The 24237-nt window shown below is 38.7% G+C and overlaps 1 protein-coding gene across 1 annotated transcript in view; it reads left to right on the top strand.

The window, feature by feature from the left end:
• Positions 1-24237, top strand: part of CLIP4 (CAP-Gly domain containing linker protein family member 4) — a 340478-nt gene that overhangs the window by 18866 nt on the left and 297375 nt on the right. The window contains exons 2-3 of the mRNA XM_053712642.1: positions 11075-11228; positions 20685-20824. Coding sequence (XP_053568617.1) covers positions 11090-11228; positions 20685-20824 — 279 coding nt within the window. The 5' untranslated portion in view covers positions 11075-11089. The remainder of the gene's footprint in view (positions 1-11074; positions 11229-20684; positions 20825-24237) is intronic.

Genomic DNA, 24237 nt, shown 5'->3' with positions numbered 1-24237 from the left:
AACCAACATTGTTATAATAATATACTTTATAACATTTAAGCCTCTAAATTTCTGCCTGTTTCTAAGCCACTAAAGACAGCCTCTTACCATGCTTTTTTTTTTTTTTTTTTTTTTTTTTTTTTAAGCTTTTCACAAGACTGCTTATCCATGGGGGACATATAGGTAACATTGTGCTCACGCCTGTGGAGGTGTGGCTGACACTGCACTAATTAGCTAAAATGCACATCAATAGATAATAAATAAATAGCCACGTGATCAGTGGGCTGTGAAAAGAGGCTTAGATATAAGGTAATCAGTGGTAAAAAGTATATTAATGTAACCGTGTTGACTGTGCAAAACAATAACAATTTTGGAGTTGACTCTCCCTTTAAATTCTTAAAATAATAACTTTCCAGATTATTTTTCCAGTTACATCAGAAAATGACTGATTTGTTTATATACCATTAGAAAGACATAGCTAGTTAACTTCCCAATAGTTATCTATCCCCAGTTTAACAGGGTAATTATTCATATATTACCAACTTTTTAGCTGTACTTTATTGGAAGAAGAAAAATAATCATTACCTCAATAATAACTGAAATGTATTTAACTAAAACAATAACATCATAGGTTTTACTTTTATTTTTACTGCTTGCCCCTCCCTTCTCACAATTAGGTCCTTCTCCAAGCAATTTTCTATTCATTGAGCTTCTTGAAACTTAGTAAGGGATGCTTCTGTCTACACAGATTTGCCGGCAAACAATGGGTTTAACGGGAAAGTTAAAATTAAACTTTCATTATTCAGATAGACCATACAATTTTAAACAACTTTCCAGTTTGCTTCATTCTCTTGGTAGCTTTTGTTAAAAAACATGCCTAGGTAGGCTCAGGAGCAGCAACTCCATTACTGGGAGCTAGATGGCTGCATATTACATCCCTCTTGTCATTTGCTCACGGATTGTGTTCAGCTAGCTCCCAGTAGTGCATTTCTGCTCCTTCAACAAAGGATACCAAGAGAATGAAGCAAATATGATTATAGAAGTAAAACAGAAAGTTGTTTAAAATTGTATTTTCAATCTGAATCATAAATAAATGGAATTTATGTCCCTTTTAAGGTCTATTTCTCAGCTCTGTATGTTTATTGTAGTGAAGAAGGGGTATGTTATTTCTACAGACACAGATTCACAGCTCAGAGAACTACAAAACCAATATGTGATAATATCTTCTAGATAAATACCTTGTATAATCTTACCAAAACCTCTGGGAAAGCATGGCTGACTCTAAAAACTAATCCTATAATGTAGCTTAAATGGAAAACTATCCATTTTATTTAGAAAAAAAATCCTATATAAATTATTATTTTTTTAAATAAATCGGATTTGAATGACATAAAATCTGATTTAATTTTTATTTTATTTCTTAAAAACTTGTTGATTTGTATCCACCCTGGTGCCAGAGGGTCTGATCTGAGGGTTTTCTGATGGTAACTGACAGGGGAGTTGCAGGGTCTGATGCCTGATTTTGGAAGTGGCTATGGAGCTGACAGAGGGTCTGATTTGAAGTCTGATGTGGGCATGTGGTTGACAGCTGGGCTGCAGGCCAGTGGTCTGATCTGAGGGTATTTGACTGGGGGGCAGGTGGGTTATGGGGCTGGCAGAGGGGTTGTAGGCCCTGGGTTCTGAATGATAATATGGTTATGGAGCTGAAAGAGGGGCTGAACAGGCAGGGGTCTGATACAATGTGGGTATGTTTATTATATTATCAAAACCGATACAAAAAAAAAAAAAAATCAGGTTTGGGACTCCCGGTTGCTTTATTATTACTGGTGTGCAGTTTTTAAAAAAAAAAAAAAAAAAAAAGTTTTTGACCCCTTGTTTAGATATATTTTGTAGTCTACAATATTTTATTGCTCTTATATCCCTGTGTTACACAAAAAGGAATCCTCGCGGTATCACAGGCATATAAAACAAATCTGGATCATCACACACATTTCAAGGTATCCTAATGCAAATAAAAATGCCTGAGAACTGCACTGTAACTAAGGGACCCAGTGGTTTTGTGCTAGGTGTCTAACATCTGGTGCTGCCTTATTGGCGGCACTCCCTTGCTTTACGCAGAGTACTTTTCCAGGCATCTAGAATAGATGATGATGTAACAAGCTATGTTGAGCATATGAATACGAGTGTTTGTAACATGAGCTTATATTTGTGTATCCACCTTCCATTATCTGTCATCATCTCTGGTAATTGCTGCTGTAAGCAGAGATGAGAAAACTGTGAAGCAGGGCCTCTGGAATACAGAGGGGGTGCAAAGCTTGGGCACAGATAGATTACTGGGAATTATTATGTGAGAGTTATGAGTCTACACATCAAACAGACATGGAGATGGTAAGCACCGTATTGAAGACCTTTTGATTGGGTACTGAAGTTTGGGTGGTCAGTAGAGGAGAGAACAACAACTTTATAATAGCTTTTGGGGAACTCCGTTTGTAAATGTTGCTTTCTAGTAATGTAGTATAGTCTAACTAATTTATTGTTGCTGGATAGTGGGTCAGCTGATATCTCACACTACCATATATTGCAATTTGCAACGCATATAATTGTTGCTTTAACATTAAAGGGACGTTGTTTTGTATATGTTTAGTATATATCAGAAATTAAGCACTCTGGCAAAAGATCTGCATACAAAATAAACGTTTCAAAACATTTACAGGGATATTGAACGCAATTTTTTTCTTTTGTGATTCAGATAGAGCATGCAATTTTAAGCAGCTTTATAATTTACTCCTATTAGCAATTTTTCTTTGTTCTCTTGCTATCTTTATTTGAAAACGAAAGTTTAGAACCCTCTGACAGCACTTGTTTATTGGTGGATGAATTTAACCACCAATCAGCAAGAGCAACCCAGGTTGTTCACCAAAAATAGGCAGGCATCTAAACTTACATTCTTGCTTTTCAAATAAAGATACCAAGAGAATAAAGAACATTTGCTAATAGGAGTAAATTAGAAAGTTGCTTAAAATTACATGCCCTATCTGAATCACAAAAGAAAGGATTTGGTTTCAGCGTCTCTTTAAGATTGTTAGAACATTTTGTGTTTTGCAGTCCAAGGATCTCCTCTGATGTGACCAGTTAGAGGCAGATATAAATGAATTCCTGCACTGATCAAGCAATACATGTGTAGCATGTTGCTGGGTTGTTGTAAATCTCCTCAAGCCTCTCAGGAGACAATGAAAACCTTAATTTTCAGTGTTGTATTAAAATAAAAGCATACAAAATACATTTATTTTAGTGTATTTGTATTAAATGGTTTTTATATTCAATTTGAAGTGCATTGTCCCTTTAACATTGCGCTCTCTTATAGACGACATCTGATTTTTCCAAATCGCGCAGCAATTTCTTTTGAACTTATAAATCTTCTCTGTGTCATATAAAGGGAGGGTAAGCTTTTTGCATGTCTCAGTTTCTCAATGGTGGAAGAACTAAGGTTCCAAGCTTGCCTGAACAGGTTAAACATATAGCAAAATCGTATTCTAAGATTAAATACACGTGTTTTGTTTGCAAGCTATTTCAGCTAAAGCTAGGTTGGACCTATAGCATGTGTCTGCAATTGTTTATGGTCATAAAACTTTAACCCTTTGAAAGCTGTTTTTAATATTAAAGGATTACTTTCTGTTATAATTTTTAAGCTAAACAACTAACATATTAAATTAATAAACATTAATTAAAACCTACTGACCTATATTTTCTCCAAAATGAAGTTTCATAACGTTCTAAAAGTTATATTTTTTTATTCGCCGATGATGTCACGTTATCCTGCCCACTATTTTCAGCACTGCATGTTCAAAATACTTAAACCAATAACTTTGTGTTTAAAGCGCCATTTTGAAACCTAGGTATTGTAAACGGATTGGTACAGAGCAAAGGATACCCACTGAGTGGGTTTGGAAAACAATTAAATTTGCAGACAAGATTTCTGCTATACGGTAGAGCTATGTTAATGAAATGCTATTGATAAAAAGCGTATTTGGGGTAGTTAGTAACAGGCATAGAAAATATTTACTTACAGTGACCCTTTAAGAAGATTTGTGTGATTTTAACATGACAGTAAGATATTTATTTCTAGCTGTACCAAAAATACAATTGTCTGCCATTTGTTTGGATAAGAATTGCCAAGAATATGTATTTTACCTTTTACTGCAAACTCTCCTGTTCCCCAAATCACTAAAAGTGGAGCCCATTCAGAGAATGTTGCCTATCTTACAGTATTTATAGCCCAGTGCAGTTGGTTTGTACGCTGCAAGAAGCAGCATATACCTTGCTTTTTTATTGCAAGCACTCACCACGATCTTCTATGGTCTTACTTTAAATATACACCTCAGTTGTGTCTGATAGTTATGTTGATAGTTATGTAGTGCAAAAAGCTACTATATATATATATATATATATATATATATATATATATATATATATATTATATATATATATATATATATATATATATATATATATATATAGGCACCAGAGAGTACATGGGGCAAACCATGTGATAGAGATATACTGGATTAATCACAAAAAGGAATCTCCTATATCAGGAAAGGGAAATACTTAGGTCTTCACATCCAGAAAATAAAGTACAGACAACTCTTCTTGACTGTCCAGCCAGACACATAGAGATTCTAAGAAACAAATAGCAGAAGGATAGGGTAGACAAACAGGAGAGATTCATATAGAAAATCTCATACACTCATACTGGCCTACAGATCGCGACCACTGCTTCCTAACCTTTCAGGTGGTGGAGTTAAAGTGATGGTGAATCCTAGTGTTTTTGAAACGCTAGGATTTACCAGTGCTACAAAAAAAAGGGGATTTTCAGTTGTGAAGTATAAAATACTTCATACTGAAAGATCCTTTATTTGACTGAGGCCGCCCGCAGCAGAATTCTATTTTTTTTTTAATGAGGTGGCGTTTCCACCTCTTAACCAATAGTCGTGCGGCCCAGTTAACATTATGCTGTATAGCTAGCACACTATTGGCTAACATTACTTCATTGATAAAATAGCGCTCTGCCATGGGCGGCCTGAGGTGCTTAGTATTAGTAAAAGTAAACCCGGCTTTGATCCTCTTTTTATCTCATCTGAGGACTTTAGTTATTATGTCGACTTCCTCTACATAATATAGAGACAAGGTCTATATTGGCAACAGTAGTCATTTGTTTTATTTGTGTTTTTACATATCGGAGACGTCCGATTTTTAAATACCTCCATGTTTATTCACTTTATTTTTGCAGGATTTGTACCTCTATGACTGTTTGATTAAATTATATTTGCAAAGCAAGTCATTTTATCTTATTTATTCTCATTTCGTTTGCATAGCAAATCATTTTACTTTGTTTTCATTGTAGCACCTTTAGCTTTGACTAGCGCTTCTCCTGTTTTTTCATTCTTTTGCAAACCTTATCCATCTATCAGTTAAGGGGACAGTCTAGGCCAAAAAAAACTTTCATGATTTAGATAGGGCATGTAATTTTAAACAATTTTCCAATTTGCTTTTATCACCAATTTTGTTTTGTTCTCTTGGTATTCTTAGTTGAAAGCTTAACCTAGGAGGTTCATATGCTAATTTCTTAGACCTTGAAGGCCACCTCTTTTCAGAATGCATTTTAACAGTTTTTCACCACTAGAGGGTGTTAGTTCATGTATTTCATATAGATAACAATGTGCTCGTGCACGTGAAGTTATCTGGGAGCAGGCATTGATTGGCTAAACTGCAAGTCTGTCAAAAGAACTGAAATAAAGGGGCAGTTTGCAGAGGCTTAGATACAAGATAATCACAGAGGTTAAAAAAATGTATATTAATATAACTGTGTTGGTTATGCAAAACTGGGGAATGGGTAATAAAGGGATTATCTATCTTTTAAAACAATAAAAATTCTGGTGTAGACTGTCCCTTTAAAGGGACATTATACACTCATTTTTTCTTTGCATATATGTTTTGTAGATGATCTATTTATATAGCCCATAAAGTTTGATTTTCTAAAAAATGTATATTGTTGCTTATTTTTAAATAACATTGCTCTGATTTTCAGACTCCTAACCAAGCCCCAAAGTTTGATGTGAATACCGTCAGCTACCTTCTCCAGCTTGCTGCTGTTTGTGTAAAGGGTCTTTTCATATGCAAAAGAAGGGGGAGGGGGGAGTGTCTTATTTGCCACTTGCAGTGGGCTTTCCAACTGCCTTTTCAACAGAGCTAAACTGAAAGCTTCTAAGTACGTTTTTAAACAATTTTATACTGGATTTTTATATCAGTATCTGGGCATCTTGTTCTTTATAGTAGTGTCTTTTACATGCAGTTATATGAAAATTGGTGTATACTGTCTTAACTTGGGACCTAGCCTAGGATACTTGAATTTCCCTATGAAGTATAAGGATACAGTCCCAAGCTCTCCTATTGTTTAATATAGAAACATGCATTTATTTTTTACATTAGAGGCATAATATTGTTTGTTTTCAGCTTTTTAAAATGTATTCAACATACAGATAGCAACATATTAAACTGTAATGAAATGACTTACTGTGTTATCCCCTTAATTGCCATAAAGGACTACAATGCCTGTACCTAGTATGTTGCAGCATTCTTTAGGATATTACAAAATGCATCAGAGCTTCTTTTTACCATTTATCCTCTTGTAAGGAAAACAAAACAACTTTTTTATGCTTTTCAGTGCTGACATGAAAGACGGTACTGGTTGCCCCCTGAGCTAGGCTAGTGCTAGTGTATGGGGCACATGCAGCATTTGTACAAATGCTTCTGAAACGGTGAGTGATAGCTTTTGCTAGAAGCATTTTTGCTAATACAATGAAATTTAAAAAATAGTTGAATACAAAACTGAAATACACTCATGACTCATGCACATTTCCGTTTTGTCTCTAATGACCCTTACAAGAGTTAAGTCCCTTTATGTAACCAATAGGGGCCGTACACAATTTCACATTTGTTTTTGGAACATGTGTTTCTATCATCTATCAGTACTCACACTACTGTTACCTTCAGTATTATTAACCGTCATGAAGATACAAATGTATTTTGACATCTTGGCTAGTGAGTAACTTGTGCATTATGAGTAATCCGACTGCTTTTCCAAACGCCCTCTGCTTTGTACGGTTTAATTGGGCAAACATACCAGTTTGACAATACATTTTACAATACTTAGACACCAATGGGATAAGCATTGAACAAGTCAGGCTACTGAAAGGGAGGTAGTAAAAAAGTATGTTATATTAATAACTTAATGTTTGGAATCTACCTTTTTAGAAGCCTGATGTATCAGTAATTTTCACAATGGTGCTGCTGTTGTATTTTACTATGAATTATAACATTGTCTAAATATGTCAGTTGTAGAAATGAAGAATACAGTGTGCTGTTATTTACATTTATAAATATTTTTTTTTTTGAGGTGGTTGAACTAAAGGGGCAATAAAGTTAATTTCTCTATTTTATCTGAATGGACATTAAACTGAGATTACAAAATTAAATATTTACTATATGCTAAACAAAAATTTGCAATGTATTATTTATTTTGTCTAATTTTCCTGTAATTTAACTTTACAGTTCCTGTTACAAGTACAGACTCCAGAATTAACACTGTTGTATAGCACACAGTCATTGGTTGTACAATCTAGTGTCCCATTTAAAATTGGCCTAAGCAGAGAAGGAAACCTAGGTTACAACATGGGCGAGCCTATTGCTTTGTGGACACTAAAACTTCACACCAATTTTCTTTCATATTAAAAAAAAATTAAAAATCTGCATATTAATCTTAGGCAAATAATTGCTTTAAACACATCATATATTTAGTGTTTACATTAAGGGGACAGTAAAGATGAAATTAAACTTTAATGGTTTATATAGAACATACAGTTTTACATCTATTATCAAATTTGCTTTGTTGTTTGGACCCTTTGTTAAAGAGTAAATCTAGGCAGGCTCATAGAAGCCCAGGAGTGTGCACGTGGTTTAGCACTCTATGGCAGTAGTGTTATACATTGTTGCAAACAATTTTACAAAACATTGCGGCCATAGTGTGCTTACGGCATGTGCACCCTTCTGAGCCCCCATGAGCCTACCTAGATATGCTCTTCAAGAGAACAAAGCAAATTAGCAGAATGGAATTAAATAGAAAAGTTGTTTAGAATTGCATGCTCTGTCTGTCTCATGAAAGTGTAACGTGACTTAGCTGTTGTCCCTTTAAAGAAACTGGAAAGTGAAAAAACATCTTTTTTTTTTTAAATCTTGCACTGAGATACTCATTCAGGGCTGGACATTTCTACTAGACCCAAACTAGTAAGACATTGTCTATATATAATGGCAATTCTAATGCAAAACTTACACAATCTAATTCATTACAGCAGGACATTTTAGCATTTTTTTTATCCCAGATAACTTTGACAATCTCAGGAAATTGGAAAGTTCTTTAAAATATGCTGTAGATGTATGACATTTGGGATTTGACTTTACTGTCCCTTTAATAATGTATTCATTTTTTTGTATATTGGATCTTCATTTGCTCATTAAAGGGACATTCATACAAACATGACATGCTCTGATTTGTAAGGACATACATTTTATGCATTATTGTTCATAGCTAACTTAAAGGGACATGACAACCAAACATTTTCTATCATGATTTTCACAGAAGCATACAATTTTAAACAACTTTTCAATTGACTTATTTGATCAATTTTGCTTTATTTTCTTGGTATCCTTTATTAAAGGAGCAGCATTGCACTACTGGGACCTAGCTGAACACTTCTGTAAGCCTATGAGAAGAGGTATGTATATGCAGCCACCAATCAGCAGCTAGCTCCCAGCTCCTGAGCCTACCTAGGTATCCTTTTCAACAAAGGATACCAAATAAACAAAGCATACTAGAGTTGGAATGTTTGGAGCTTATAAACGGCACTTTACTAGTGATACAAATGTTACTTGCTGTAATGAATACGAGAGTATAATATTTGCTTCAGCATGTCCCCTTTACAGTAGAAGAGTCCTTAAAGGGATGGTAAACTCACTTTCTATACTATTTTCGATAAACTAGCGCTTTCTATTTCTCTCTACCTTACCGTCAACTATTTTATTCTAAGAGTCGAATCCCGCTGTCTGTCAATCTTCTAATACAACCTATTAACGTAATCGTTTTTTTTCTGACGTGTTTCTATTATCTAATCAGATATCCGTCCAACTGGCTCGCTTTAGTCAATGCGATTTCCTAATGCACATGCATATTGTTACGCAATAAAGGTTAAAATCAGATCACATTTTCATTCTTGTGCACGTTCACAATTGGAGATGCTCATGCGTACTAGCTCTGACAAATCGAATGAGTGACGTTACTAAACATTGAAACAGAGTTTCGTCCATTCATTACTGATTTTATTTGGATTTCTGGCAAGCAAGCGGATTATAGTATTCGGGTAATATATTGGTATGCAAATTATTGGTAATTATTGGTATGCGAATTATCTGGAGCCCACAATTACGGTGATGTATGTAGGGGGCGGTATGGATAAGGACGTCACTTGTTGGAAGTGAAGAATTACAGTGGGCGGAGTGAGAGTAAAAAAAAAAAGTCAGGTCGGTACTTTCTAATTCTATTATAAACGAATACTTTTTTTGGCGGTTGAAGTTTATAGAATACTATTATAGTGAATCTATATACGCAGTAAGCTATTGTTTACCATCACTTTAATAAATACAAAAGGTGCCTGGTCATAGGTGTATTGCTGCACGGATTCTCCTGTTTGCCTTTCCTATGTGTTGTGTGAGATCCGTCAACGCTGCCTGTTAGACCTTTATGCTTCAGTAGCCTCTAGTGGTAGTTTTATACAACTTATTTCCTGTGTTATGTAACTATTCTATGCACCAGTCTCCTATCGGTTATTCAGGTTGCTGTCCTTCATTAAAGGGATAAACTGTATGGGGAGTAAGTTTGTATTTCATCATTTGTTATATGAATATAATTTTATTGTGTAAAAATAACATGCTGTAATTTGTTAGAGCATGCCATTAGTGCATTACTGACTTAAACAACTATTTGTTTAACTCCCCCTGAGCCAGGTAAACACATAGGTAAAGTCTCATGCATTGCAGCTTCCAGGCAGAACATGGCCAGTAATTGGCAAATCATGTGACTGCCAAGCCTAATTATCTTACTGGCTGTGTTCTGCTTGGTAGCTGCATGCGACTCCTGAGTGAGACTTTATGTATGCAGCGGGTAAACATGTCATTTTAGAGCATGTAATGTTTGCAGTTGTGTGTCCCTAAGTATTTTCCGTATTACATATAATCCAAGTAACACTTATGCTGTTTGTCGTGGGAACAATATCTGTATAGTTTTCCATTTGTAGACTGAACCCTGCACATATGAATAATGTCTGAACAGATGCCTAGCAAAATGTCAAAATCTTCCTGGAATTTGGGTGTGGATGGTGTATCAGAGCTCCTGGTACTCAGAGAGTTAACCCTTTTGCTGCCAGAAGGGGCTGACACTTATTGTTATGCAATACATAGCCCACATCTCAGCAGACTGAGGTTTAGTGCCATTTACCAGACCTAATGTGAGATGGGGACCGCATATATTTGTTTGTTTTATTTTGGGAATAAATTGAAATCAAACATACTGTTCTACTGGGGATCTTTTGATTCAAGTCAAATTTGTTTTGGACAGTTTAGGGCACTTCTTGACAAACTGATATCAAATTCAGGAGGAATTCTGCTCCACATATTAAGAAGCCTGGCACATTTTTTGTGTATATATGTAGATGTGTTATTTATGATGTATTGGAGTAAAGTGATGATGGTTTAAATTTATTTGGCTTTACATGATTTTTGTAATATTGTTACAAGGCTCCTGTTAAGATTTGGGATGATTATACATTTTTTTAATAATTCCAACAGTTCATGGGAATGTTCAGCACAAAACTTTAAGTACTTCATTATGACGTAAAGATACCTTCTAAAAGTAGCATTACTAATCCTCTGACATTTAATTGACGGTCATTATAGTGCTCAGATTTTTTTTTCTTTTCTTTAATAGGTAGTGTTTTAGAAAATGACCATTGAGGATTTGGCAGAAGTTTGCCACGAAAGAGACCGTGTACAGTTTATTCGTCGGTACCAAGTGTGTTTCCCTGGCTCCTGTAGACCAATTACCTTCTCTGTAGCGGCAGCACCAATGCCTTCAGACTGCGGTAAGTGCACAGGGGGGTGGTTGCACCGTTTATGAATGAATCACTATATTTACGTATCAAATAGTGATACTGTGTGCTTGTTCAATACAGAAACAGATGTGTGTGTTTTGAAGTGTAAAAGCTTTCTGTGTTCCTTCTTTAGATAATCAAGTTGGGTGTAGTTGCTAATGAATTACGGGAATAAGCTTTCTAAAGTACTGTGGTTTCTTCAGGGATTGAATTACACATTTGATTATTAAAAGAACATGAAACACAACATTTTTTTTCATGATTAAGATAGAACATACAATTTTAAACAACTTTCCAATGTACTTCTATTAAAGGGACATAATACTCATATGCTAAATCACTTGAAACTGATGCAGTATAACTGTAAAAAGCTGACAGAAAATTTATCACCTGAGCATCTCTATGTAAAAAATGAAGATATTTTACCTCACAATTTCCTCAGCTCAGCAGAATAAGTGCTGTGTAAAAAGTTATACTTAGCTGCAGCCCAGCTACAGGTAAAAAAAAAATAAAACATGAAGAAATGAACAGCAGCAAATCGGCATCAGCAGTGCTGAGGTCATGAACTCTTTTACTGTGATCTCATGAGATTTCACTTAACTCTCATGAAATTTCATAGTAAACTTCCTTAAACTGAATAGGGAAATAAGATGAGTGTTCACGAGGCTCACTCCCTTGCCTGTCCCGGGACAGACATACTGATTTGCTGCTTAAATACTTTACAATGGGGTGTGAATACTTATGACATTTTGAGATAAAATATCTTTCTTTTTTACATAGAGATGTTCAGGAGATATTTTCTAGTCAACTTTTCTCCAACATAGGTGTGTCCGGTCCACGGCGTCATCCTTACTTGTGGGATATTCTCTTCCCCAACAGGAAATGGCAAAGAGCCCAGCAAAGCTGGTCACATGATCCCTCCTAGGCTCCGCCTACCCCAGTCATTCTCTTTGCCGTTGTACAGGCAACATCTCCACGGAGATGGCTTAGAGTTTTTTAGTGTTTAACTGTAGTTTTTCATTATTCAATCAAGAGTTTGTTATTTTGAAATAGTGCTGGTACGTACTATTTACTCAGAAACAGAAAAGAGATGAAGAATTCTGTTTGTATGAGGAAAATGATTTTAGCAACCGTAACTAAAATCCATGGCTGTTCCACACAGGACTGTTGAGAGCAATTAACTTCAGTTGGGGGAACAGTTTGCAGTCCTTTGCTGCTTGAGGTATGACACATTCTAACAAGACGATGTAATGCTGGAAGCTGTCATTTTCCCTATGGGATCCGGTAAGCCATGTTTATTACGATTGTAAATAAGGGCTTCACAAGGGCTTATTTAGACTGTAGACCTTTTTTTGGGCTAAATCGATTGATATTAACACTTATTTAGCCTTGAGGAATCATTTATTCTGGGTATTTTGATATAATAATATCGGCAGGCACTGTTTTAGACACCTTATTCTTTAGGGGCTTTCCCAAAGCATAGGCAGAGTCTCATTTTCGCGCCGGTGTTGCGCACTTGTTTTTGAGAGGGCATGGCATGCAGTCGCATGTGAGAGGAGCTCTGATACTTATAAAAGACTTCTGAAGGCGTCATTTGGTATCGTATTCCCCTTTGGGTTTGGTTGGGTCTCAGCAAAGCAGATACCAGGGACTGTAAAGGGGTTAAAGCTTAAAACGGCTCCGGTTCCGTTATTTTAAGGGTTAAAGCTTCCAAAATTGGTGTGCAATATTTTCAAGGCTTTAAGACACTGTGGTGAAAATTTGGTGAATTTTGAACAATTCCTTCATGTTTTTTCGCAATTACAGTAATAAAGTGTGTTCAGTTTAAAATTTAAAGTGACAGTAACGGTTTTATTTCAAAACGTTTTTTGTACTTTCTTATCAAGTTTATGCCTGTTTAACATGTCTGAACTACCAGATAGACTGTGTTCTGAATGTGGGGAAGCCAGAATTCCTATTCATTTAAATAAATGTGATTTATGTGATAATGACAATGATGCCCAAGATGATTCCTCAAGTGAGGGGAGTAAGCATGGTACTGCATCATTCCCTCCTTCGTCTACACGAGTCTTGCCCACTCAGGAGGGCCCCTAGTACATCTAGCGCGCCAATACTCCTTACTATGCAACAATTAACGGCTGTAATGGATAATTCTGTCAAAAACATTTTAGCCAAAATGAACCCTTGTCAGCGTAAGCGTGGATGCTCTGTTTTAGTTACTGAAGAGCATGACGACGCTGATATTAATATCTCTGAAGGGCCCCTAACCCAATCTGAGGGGGCCAGGGAGGTTTTGTCTGAGGGAGAAATTACTGATTTAGGGAACATTTCTCAGCAGGCTGAATCTGATGTGATTACATTTAAATTTAAAATTGGAACATCTCCGCATTTTGCTTAAGGAGGTATTATCCACTCTGGATGATTGTGAAAATTTGGTCATCCCAGAGAAACTATGTAAAATGGACAAGTTCCTAGAGGTGCCGGGGCTCCCAGAAGCTTTTCCTATACCCAAGCGGGTGGCGGACATTGTTAATAAAGAATGGGAAAGGCCCGGTATTCCTTTCGTCCCTCCCCCCATATTTAAAAAATTGTTTCCTTCTGGTCGACCCCAGAAAGGACTTATGGCAGTCAGTCCCCAAGGTCGAGGGAAGCGGTTTCTACTTTAAACAAACGCACCACTATTCCCATAGAGGATAGTTGTGCTTTCAAAGATCCTATGGATAAAAAATTAGAAGGTTTGCTTAAAAAGATGTTTGTTCAGCAGGGTTACCTTCTACAACCCATTTCATGCATTGTCCCTGTCACTACAGCCGCATATTTCTGGTTTGATGAACTGATTAAGGTGCTCGATAGTGACTCTCCTCCTTATGAGGAGATTATGGACAGAGTCAATGCTCTCAAATTGGCTAATTCTTTCACTCTAGACGCCTCTTTGCAATTGGCTAAGTTAGCGGCTAAGAATTCTGGGTTTGCTATTGTGGCGCGCAGAGCGCTTTGGTTGAAATCTTGGTCGGCTGATGCGTCTTCCAAGAACAAGCTACTAAACATTCCTTTCAAGGGGAAAACGCTGTTTGGTCCTGACTTGAAAGAGATTATCTCTGATATCACTGGGGGTAAGGGCCACGCCCTTCCTCAGGATCGGCCTTTCAAGGCAAAAAATAGACCTAATTTTCGTCCCTTTCGTAAAAACGGACCAGCCCAAAGTGCTACGTCCTCTAAGCAAGAGGGTAATACTTCTCAGGCCAAGCCAGCTTGGAGACCAATGCAAGGCTGGAACAAGGGAAAGCAGGCCAAGAAACCTGCCAATGCTACCAAGACAGCATGAAATATTGGCCCCCCGATCCGGGACCGGATCTGGTGGGGGGCAGACTCTCTCTCTTCGCTCAGGCTTGGGCAAGAGATGTTCTGGATCCTTGGGCGCTAGAAATAGTCTCCCAGGGTTATCTTCTGGAATTCAAGGGACTTCCCCCAAGGGGGAGGTTCCACAGGTCTCAGTTGTCTTCAGACCACATAAAAAGACAGGCGTTCTTACATTGTGTAGAAGACCTGTTAAAAATGGGAGTGATTCATCCTGTTCCATTAAGAGAACAAGGGATGGGGTTCTACTCCAATCTGTTCATAGTTCCCAAAAAGAGGGAACGTTCAGACCAATCCTAGATCTCAAGATCTTAAACAAATTTCTCAAGGTCCCATCGTTCAAGATGGAAACCATTCGAACTATCCTTCCTTCCATCCAGGAAGGTCAATTCATGACCACGGTGGATTTAAAGGATGCGTATCTACATATTCCCTATCCACAAGGAACATCATCGGTTCCTAAGGTTTGCATTCCTGGACAAACATTACCAGTTCGTGGCGCTTCCTTTCGGATTAGCCACTGCTCCAAGGATTTTCACAAAGGTACTAGGGTCCCTTCTAGCGGTGCTAAGACCAAGGGGCATTGCAGTAGTACCCTACCTGGACGACATTCTGATTCAAGCGTCGTCCCTCCCTCGAGCAAAGCTCACACGGACATCGTCCTGGGCCTTTCTCAGATCTCACGGCTGGAAAGTGAACGTGGAAAAGAGTTCTCTATCCCCGTCAACAAGGGTTCCCTTCTTGGGAACAATTATAGACTCCTCAGAAATGAGGATTTTTCTAACAGAGGCCAGAATAACAAAGCTTCTGGACTCTTGTCGGATTCTTCATTCCGTTCCTCTTCCTTCCGTAGCTCAGTGCATGGAAGTGATCGGGGTTGATGGTAGCGGCAATGGACATAGTTCCTTTTGCGCGCATTCATCTAAGACCATTACAACTGTGCATGCTCAGTCAGTGGAATGGGGACTATACAGACTTGTCTCCAAAGATACAAGTAAATCAGAGGGACCAGAGACTCACTCCGTTGGTGGCTGTCCCTGGACAACCTGTCACAAGGGGATGACATTCCGCAGACCAGAGTGGGTCATTGTCACGACCGACGCCAGTCTGACGGGCTGGGGCGCTGGTCTGGGGATCCCTGAAAGCTCAGGGTCTTTGGTCTCGGGAAGAATCTCTTCTAACCGATAAATATTCTGGAACTGAGAGCGATATTCAATGCTCTCAAGGCTTGGCCTCAGCTAGCGAGGACCAAGTTCATACGGTTTCAATCAGACAACATGACGACTGTTGCGTACATCAACCATCAGGGGGGGAACAAGGAGTTCCCTAGCGATGGAGGAAGTGACCAAGATTATTCTATGGGCGGAGTCTCACTCCTGCCACCTGTCTGCTATCCACATCCCGGGAGTGGAAAATTGGGAAGCGGATTTTTCTGAGTCGTCAGACCATTGCATCCGGGGGAGTGGGAACTCCATCCGGAAATCTTTGCCCTAGTCACTCAGCTGTGGGGCATTCCAGACATGGATCTAATGGCCTCTCGTCAGAACTTCAAAGTTCCCTGTTACGGGTCCAGATCCAGGGATCCCAAGGCGGCTCTAGTGGATGCACTAGTAGCACCTTGGACCTTCAAACTAGCTTATGTGTTTCCGCGTTTCCTCTCATTCCCAGGCTGGTAGCCAGGATCAATCAGGAGAGGGCGTCGGTGATCTTGATAGCTCCTGCGTGGCCACGCAGGACTTGGTATGCAGATCTGGTGAATATGTCATCGGCTCCACCTTGGAAGCTACCTTTGAGACGAGACCTTCTTGTTCAGGGTCCGTTCGAACATCCGAATCTGGTTTCACTCCAGCTGACTGCCTGGAGATTGAACGCTTGATTTTATCGAAGCGAGGTTTCTCAGACTTCTGTTATCGATACTCTTGTTCAGGCCAGGAAAGCCTGTAACTAGAAAGATTTACCACAAAATTTGGAAAAAAATATATCTGTTGGTGTGAATCTAAAGGATTCCCTTGGGACAAGGTTAAGATTCCTAGGATTCTATCCTTCCTTCAAGAAGGATTGGAAAAAGGATTATCGGCAAGTTCCCTGAAGGGACAGATTTCTGCCTTGTCGGTGTTACTTCACAAAAAGCTGGCAGCTGTGCCAGATGTTCAAGCCTTTGTTCAGGCTTTGGTTAGAATTAAGCCTGTTTACAAACCTTTGACTCCTCCTTGGGAGTCTCAATTTAGTTCTTTCAGTTCTTCAGGGGGTTCCGTTTGAACCCTTACATTCCGTTGATATTAAGTTATTATCTTGGAAAGTTTTGTTTTTTAGTTGCAATTTCTTCTGCTAGAAGAGTTTCAGAATTATCTGCTCTGCAGTGTTCCCCTCCTTATCTGGTGTTCCATGCAGATAAGGTGGTTTTACGTACTAAACCTGGTTTTTCTTCCGAAAGTTGTTTCTAACAAAAACATTAACCAGGAGATTATCGTGCCTTCTCTGTGTCCGAAACCAGTTTCAAAGAAGGAACGTTTGTTGCACAATTTGGATGTTGTTCGCGCTCTAAAATTCTATTTAGAGGCTACAAAGGATTTTAGACAAACATCTTCCTTGTTTGTTGTTTATTCAGGTAAAAGGAGAGGTCAAAAAGCAACTTCTACCTCTCTCTCTTTTTGGATTAAAAGCATCATCAGATTGGCTTACGAGACTGCCGGACGGCAGCCTCCCGAAAGAATCACAGCTCATTCCACTAGGGCTGTGGCTTCCACATGGGGCCTTCAAGAACGAGGCTTCTGTTGATCAGATATGTAGGGCAGCGACTTGGTCTTCACTGCACACTTTTACCAAATTTTACAAGTTTGATACTTTTGCTTCTTCTGAGGCTATTTTTGGGAGAAAAGGTTTTGCAAGCCGTGGTGCCTTCCATTTAGGTGACCTGATTTGCTCCCTCCCTTCATCCGTGTCCTAAAGCTTTGGTATTGGTTCCCACAAGTAAGGATGACGCCGTGGACCGGACACACCTATGTTGGAGAAAAACAGAATTTATGTTTACCTGATAAATTTCTTTTCTCCAACGGTTGTGTCCGGTCCACGGCCCCGCCCTGGTTTTTTTAATCAGGTCTGATAATTTATTTTCTTTAACTACAGTCACCACGGTACCATATGGTTTCTCCTATGCTAATATTCCTCCTTAACGTCGGTCGAATGACTGGGGTAGGCGGAGCCTAGGAGGGATCATGTGACCAGCTTTGCTGGGCTCTTTGCCATTTCCTGTTGGGGAAGAGAATATCCCACAAGTAAGGATGACGCCGTGGACCGGACACACCGTTGGAGAAAGAAATTTATCAGGTAAACATAAATTCTGTTTTTACAGCTATGCTGCATCACTTTCAAGTGTTTCAACATTTGGGTATTATGGCCCTTTAAATGTTTTCTTTTTATTCTTTGCTGAGCGTTCACGTGTCTGCAGCACTATATGGCAGCAGTTTTGAACAATGTTATACATTAGCAAGAGCACTAGATGGCAGCACTATTTCCTGCCATGTAGTGCACCAGATGACTACCTAGATATCTCTTCAACAAAGAAGATCATGAGAGCGAAGCAAATTTGATAATAGAAGTAAATTGGAAACTTTTTTTTTTTTAAATTGTATTCTCTATTGGAATCACGAAAGAAACATTTGGGTTTCATGTCACTTTAAGTCATGGTGTCTGGCAAACTGCAAAGTAGTTAAAATTCTAATCAAAATCTGCTCAGAAGTTGGATAACATTGATGCTCCTTAGCAATACGTGACTAATAACGAGGGGCATATGCAGATAGATGCAAATCACTGGCTGTATCTCTTCAAGACCAATTAGGTAACATGCCTGGTGTGCAAAGCTAGCTTTGGTGTTGAACACATAGTTACCAGAAGATCTTTATCTCTGCTGGAGGACTTCCATTTCGGTAATAATGGTTTACATTTGAATTTAGTTACTTTGCATATACCAAAATATTCCTTAAGCTCTTCATTTTAAGTGTATTCCTTCTAAATAAATAAATTCCTACAAAATACATTCTACACGTAAACAGGATCATAATATCTATTGTAGTACTTTATAATAAGACTCTAATATATAATAAAGGCATCTTAATAATTAACTAATGAAACTAATCAATTGTCTATATTTGATATGCTTACTTCTTTAATTTGTTTTATATATACAGTCATGTGAATAGAAAGTGCACCCTCTTTGGATTCTATGGTTTTACGTATCAGGACATGATAAAAATTAGGTAAATACAACCTCAGATGAACAACCCATGACATATTACACTGTGTCATGATTTATTTAGCAAAAATAAAGCCAAAATGAAGAAGCCATGTGTAAAAAAAAAAACAAAGTACACCTTATGATTCAATAGCTTGTCGAACCACCTATTGCAGAATAACTTGAAGTAATTGTTTTCTGTATGTCTTTATCAGTCTCTCACATCGTTGTGGAGGAATTTTGGCCCACTCTTCTTTACAACGTTGCTTCAGTCCATTGAGGTTTACTGGCATTCATTTATGCACAGCTCTCTTAAGGTCCCACCACAGCATTTCAATCGGTTGAGGTCTGGATTTTGACTGGGCCATTGCAACACCTTGATTCTTTTCTTTTTCAGCCATTCTGTTGTAGATTTGCTGGTGTGCTTGGGATTATTGTCCTATTGTTTGACCCTATTTCGGCCAAGCTTTAGCTGTTGGACAGATGGCCTCACATTTGACACTAGAATACTTTGGTATACAGAGGAGTTCATGACCAACTCAATAACTGCAGCACCCCTACACCACCAAGCTTGACAGTTGGTATGAGGTGTTTGTGCTGATATGCCAAACATCTCCACTTTGGTCTCATCTGTCCAAAGGACATTGTTCCAGAAGTCTTGTGGTTTGTTCAGATGCAACTTTGCAAACCTTAGCCGTGCTGCCCATGTTTTTTTTTTTTTTTTTTTAGAGAGAAGAGGCTTTCTCCTAGCAAACCCTTCCATACAAACCATACTTTTTCAGTCTTTTTTCTAATTGTACTGTCATGAACTTTAACATTTAACATGCTGAGGCCTTTAGAGTCTGAGCTTTGCATGGTCTGACCTTGGGATAATTGGCTGGGACGTCCACTCCTGGGAAGCTTGGCAACTGTATTGAATGTTTCCCACTTGTGAATAATCTTTCTAACTGTAGAATGATGGACTTTAAATTGTTCGGAAATGGCCTTATAACCCTTCCCAAATTGAAGGGTAGCAAACAGTTGCTTCTCTAAGATCATTGCTTGTGTCTTTCCTCCTTGTCATTGTGTAAACACAGACTTAAATGCTCCAGATCAGCAAACTGCTAAAACTGGCTTTTATAGAGGTGGTCACACTTGCTGGTGATCAATTAATCAAGGGCATTTGATTAGCAGCACCTGGCTGCTACTTAGCCTCTTAATTCCTATGGAAGCATTAAAGGGCCATTATACACTCATTTTTTATTTGCATAAATGTTTTGTAGATGATCTATTTATAAAGCCCATAAAGTTTAGTTTTTTTTAAAGTGTATAATTTTGCTTATTTTTTAAAGAACATTGCTCTGATTTTCAGACTCCTAACCAAGCCCCCAAAGTTTTATTTGAATACCGTCAGCTACCTTCTCAAGCTTGCTCCTGTTTTTGTAAAGGGTCTTTTCAGATGCAAAAGAAAGGGGAGGGGGGGAGTGTCCTTATTTCCCACTTGCAGTGGGCTTTCCAACTGCCTTTTCAACAGAGCTACACTGAAAGCTTCTAAGTACGTTTTTAAACCATTTTATACTGGATTTTTATATCAGTATCTGTGCATCTTATTCTTTATAGTAGTGTCTATTACATGCAGTTATATGAAAATGAGTGTATACTGTCCCTTTAAGGGTTGTACTTAGTTTTTTTACACATGGCTTCTCCATTTTGGCTTTATTTTTGTTAAATCATGACACGGTGTAATATGTCATGTGTTGTTCATCTGAGGTTGTATGTACCTAATTTTAAGACCTGCTAAGGACCAGATGATGTCCTGATACATGTATTGTAAAGTCTTCTCTTCTAAAAGCCAACTAACCTTCCATACCTTTTAACAGAATTCTCCTTTTTTGACCCAAATGACGCTTCGTGCCAGGACATATTGTTTGACCCAAACACCTCCGTATCAGAACTTTTTGCTATTTTAAGGCAATGGGTCCCACAGGTGCAACAGAATATTGACACCATTGGAAATGAGGTAAACTATGTTAAGCCTACCTTTTTTTCCCAGTAGAGTCATATTGAGCTATTTTATACCGTAGTTTTTTTAAAATATAAATTTCATAATTAAATTTCTTTTACAAGATATGACGAGTCCACGGATTTCATCCTTACTTATGGGATATTGCCTCCTGGTCAGCAGGAGGAGGCAAAGAGCACCACAGCAGAGCTGTATATATAGCTCCTCCCTTCCCTCCCACTCCAGTCATTCTCTTTGCCTGTGTTAGTGATAGGAAGAGGTAAAGTGAGGTGTTAGTTTAGATTCTTCAATCAAAAGAGTTACGGCTCATTCTACTAGGGCTGTGGCTTCCTCATGGGCATTTAAAAATGATGCTTCTGTTGAACAGATTTGCAAGGCTGCAACTTAGTCGTCTCTTCACACTTTTTTCCAAATTTGATACTTTTGCCTCGTCCGAGGCTGCTTTTGGGAGAAAGGTTCTTCAAGCAGTGGTGCCTTCCGTTTAGGTTCCTGTCTTGTCCCTCCCTTTCATCCGTGTCCTATAGCTTTAGTATTGTATCCCATAAGTAAGGATGAAATCCGTGGACTCGTCATATCTTGTAAAAGAAAAGGAAATTTATGCTTACCTGATAAATTTATTTCTTTTACGGTATGACAAGTCCACGGGCCACCCTGTCATTTTCTAAGACAGGTCTTTATTTTTGTTAAACTTCAGTCACCTCTGCACCTTGGCTTTTCCTTTCTCTTCCTAACTTCGGTCGAATGACTGGAGTGGGAGGGAAAGGAGGAGCTATATATACAGCTCTGCTGTGGTGCTCTTTGCCTCCTCCTGCTGACCAGGAGGCGATATCCCATAAGTAAGAATGAAATCCGTGGACTCGTCATATCGTAAAAGAAATACATTTATCAGGTAAGCATAAATTTCCTTTTTATTGGTTTTCTATTGTATAGTAGTATGTTTGCTAGACCTGACACATCGAATGTAACATAATTTTGTCCTTAATAAATACAATGATAATATGATATGATTTTTTAATTGTAGAAGTTCTTGCATTATAAATATGCTGCGGTTGATAGGTGTCCTTTGGCATTCTACTTATCTGCCATTTCTTTTAGGTGGTTGCCCAACTAGCTACCAAGTAGCACAGATTTAAGGGATGTTACAGTCTGTTTCATTGTTGTAATAAAAAAAGAACTAAGCAGTTACTTATACTTAATAGAAAACATTGCACTATGTTTTATTCATCTATTTAAATGGGTTTAACCTTTTATTTATTTTTTTACACTACATTTGTGCAGTGTCTTTTACTTCCTGTCACAGCCCTACAAGGTGGTGGAGGCTTTGCAGAAAGTTTTACCTTAGCCTAATGACATAAAACTTCTAGACTAGTGAATAGACTATATAACAGGGAGTCATGTTTGCTCATGCCCAGAACTGACAAAGTTAAAACTTTGGTTTTCAAAATTCTCCACTCTTATCACACTGGGAACAGTGGATATGCTGAGAATTTCTAAGTGCTAATTTTTCAATAAATAAAGTAAATGAATTGCTGTTTTTATTTTACACAATCTGTTCCTTTTTTATGTTTACTTTAATTTAACATATTTAATATCCCTATAAATATAAAACGAAGAGGTTGAGATGTTCTGTTCAGGACATTTGTGCTAAGAAATGCATCCAAGGGAGATAAAACCATCACTATAGTTTACAACTTAGAGAAGAACAGTTACAAGTCTATTAAAAATACAGGCTAATTTAAAAATGACATGTTCTAATTAGCTCATGTAATTATCTGTTCCTGCCCTTAGCTTACTGTATTTAAAAACCGCAAAGGGATTAAGAATGTAAGTAAAAGTCCATTAGGAAGCCACAAAATGCAGCTTCCTAGCAGAACATGCTGGTGATTGGTGGGTTGTGTGGCCGCCTCTTCAGATTGATGCACTGGTGGATTGTGTGACCTCCTTTTCAGATTCATTGACTGGGGGATTATGTGACCACCACTTCTGATTGATTCACTGGGAGATTGTGTGACCGCCTCTTCTGATTGATTGATTGACTGGGGGATTGTGTGCTGCCTCTTCTGATTGATTGATTGACTGGGGGATTGTGTGCTGCCTCTTCTGATTGATTCACTAGGGGATTGTGTGAGGGCCTCTTCTGATTGATTGGCTGGGGGATTGTGTGACCGCCTCTTCTGATTGATTGATGACTGGGGGATTGTGTGCTGCCCTCTTCTGATTGATTGATTGACTGGGGGATTGTGTGCTGCCTCTTCTGATTGATTCCACTAGGGGATTGTGTGAGGGCCTCTTCTGATTGATTGACTGGGGGATTGTGTGACCGCCTCTTCAGAATCATTGACTGGGGGATTGTGTGACTGCTACTTCTGATTGATTCAAGGGGGATTGTGTGACTGCCTCTTCTGATTGACTGAGGGATTGTGTGACCGCCTCTTCTGATTGATTGACTGGGGGATTATGTGACGCCTCTGTTTTGATTGATTCACTGGTGATTGTGTGACCACATCTTCTGATTGATTCACTGGTGGATTGTGTGAGGCCTCTTCTAATTGATTCACTGGGGGATTGTGTGAGTGCCTCTTCTAATTGATTCACTGGGGGATTGTGTGACCGCCTGTTTTGATTGATTCACCTGTGGGTTGTGTGGACCGCCATCTTCTGATTGATAGGGGGATTTTTATGACCGCCTCTTTTGATTGATTCAATGTGGGATTGTGTCACCTGCCCTCTTCTGATCTGATTCCACTGGGGGAATTGTGTGACCGCACCTTTTGATTGATTCACTGGTGGGATTGTGTCGTTACCGCATCTTCTGATTGACCTGAGGGATTGTGTGAGCGCCTCTTCTGATTGATCTCATGGGGGATTGTGTTACCGCCCTCTACTGATTGATTACAACTGGGGGGGATTGTGTTACCGCCTCTACTGATTGATTCACTGGGGGGGATTGTGTTACCGCCTCTACTGATTGATTCACTGGGGGGGGATTGTGTTACCGCCTCTACTGATTGATTCACTGGGGGGGATTGTGTTACCGCCTCTACTGATTGATTCACTGGGGGGGATTGTGTTACCGCCTCTACTGATTGATTCACTGGGGGGGATTGTGTTACCGCCCTCTACTGATTGATTCACTGGGGGGGGATTGTGTTACCGCCTCTACTGATTGATTCACTGGGGGGGATTGTGTTACCGCCCTCTACTGATTGATTCACTGGGGGGGATTGTGTTACCGCCTCTACTGATTGATTCACTGGGGGGGATTGTGTTACCGCCTCTTCTGATTGATTCACTGGGGGGATTGTGTTACGCCTTACTGATTGATTCACTGGGGGGGATTGTGTTACCGCCTCTACTGATTGATTCACTGGGGGGGATTGTGTTACCGCCTCTACTGATTGATTCACTGG

The sequence above is a fragment of the Bombina bombina genome, chromosome 4 (genome assembly GCF_027579735.1).
Source record: "Bombina bombina isolate aBomBom1 chromosome 4, aBomBom1.pri, whole genome shotgun sequence".
Taxonomy (NCBI): Eukaryota; Metazoa; Chordata; class Amphibia; order Anura; family Bombinatoridae; genus Bombina; species Bombina bombina.
The sequence above is the reverse complement of the archived record's forward strand: the minus strand, read 5'-3'. Positions and strand labels throughout refer to the sequence as shown.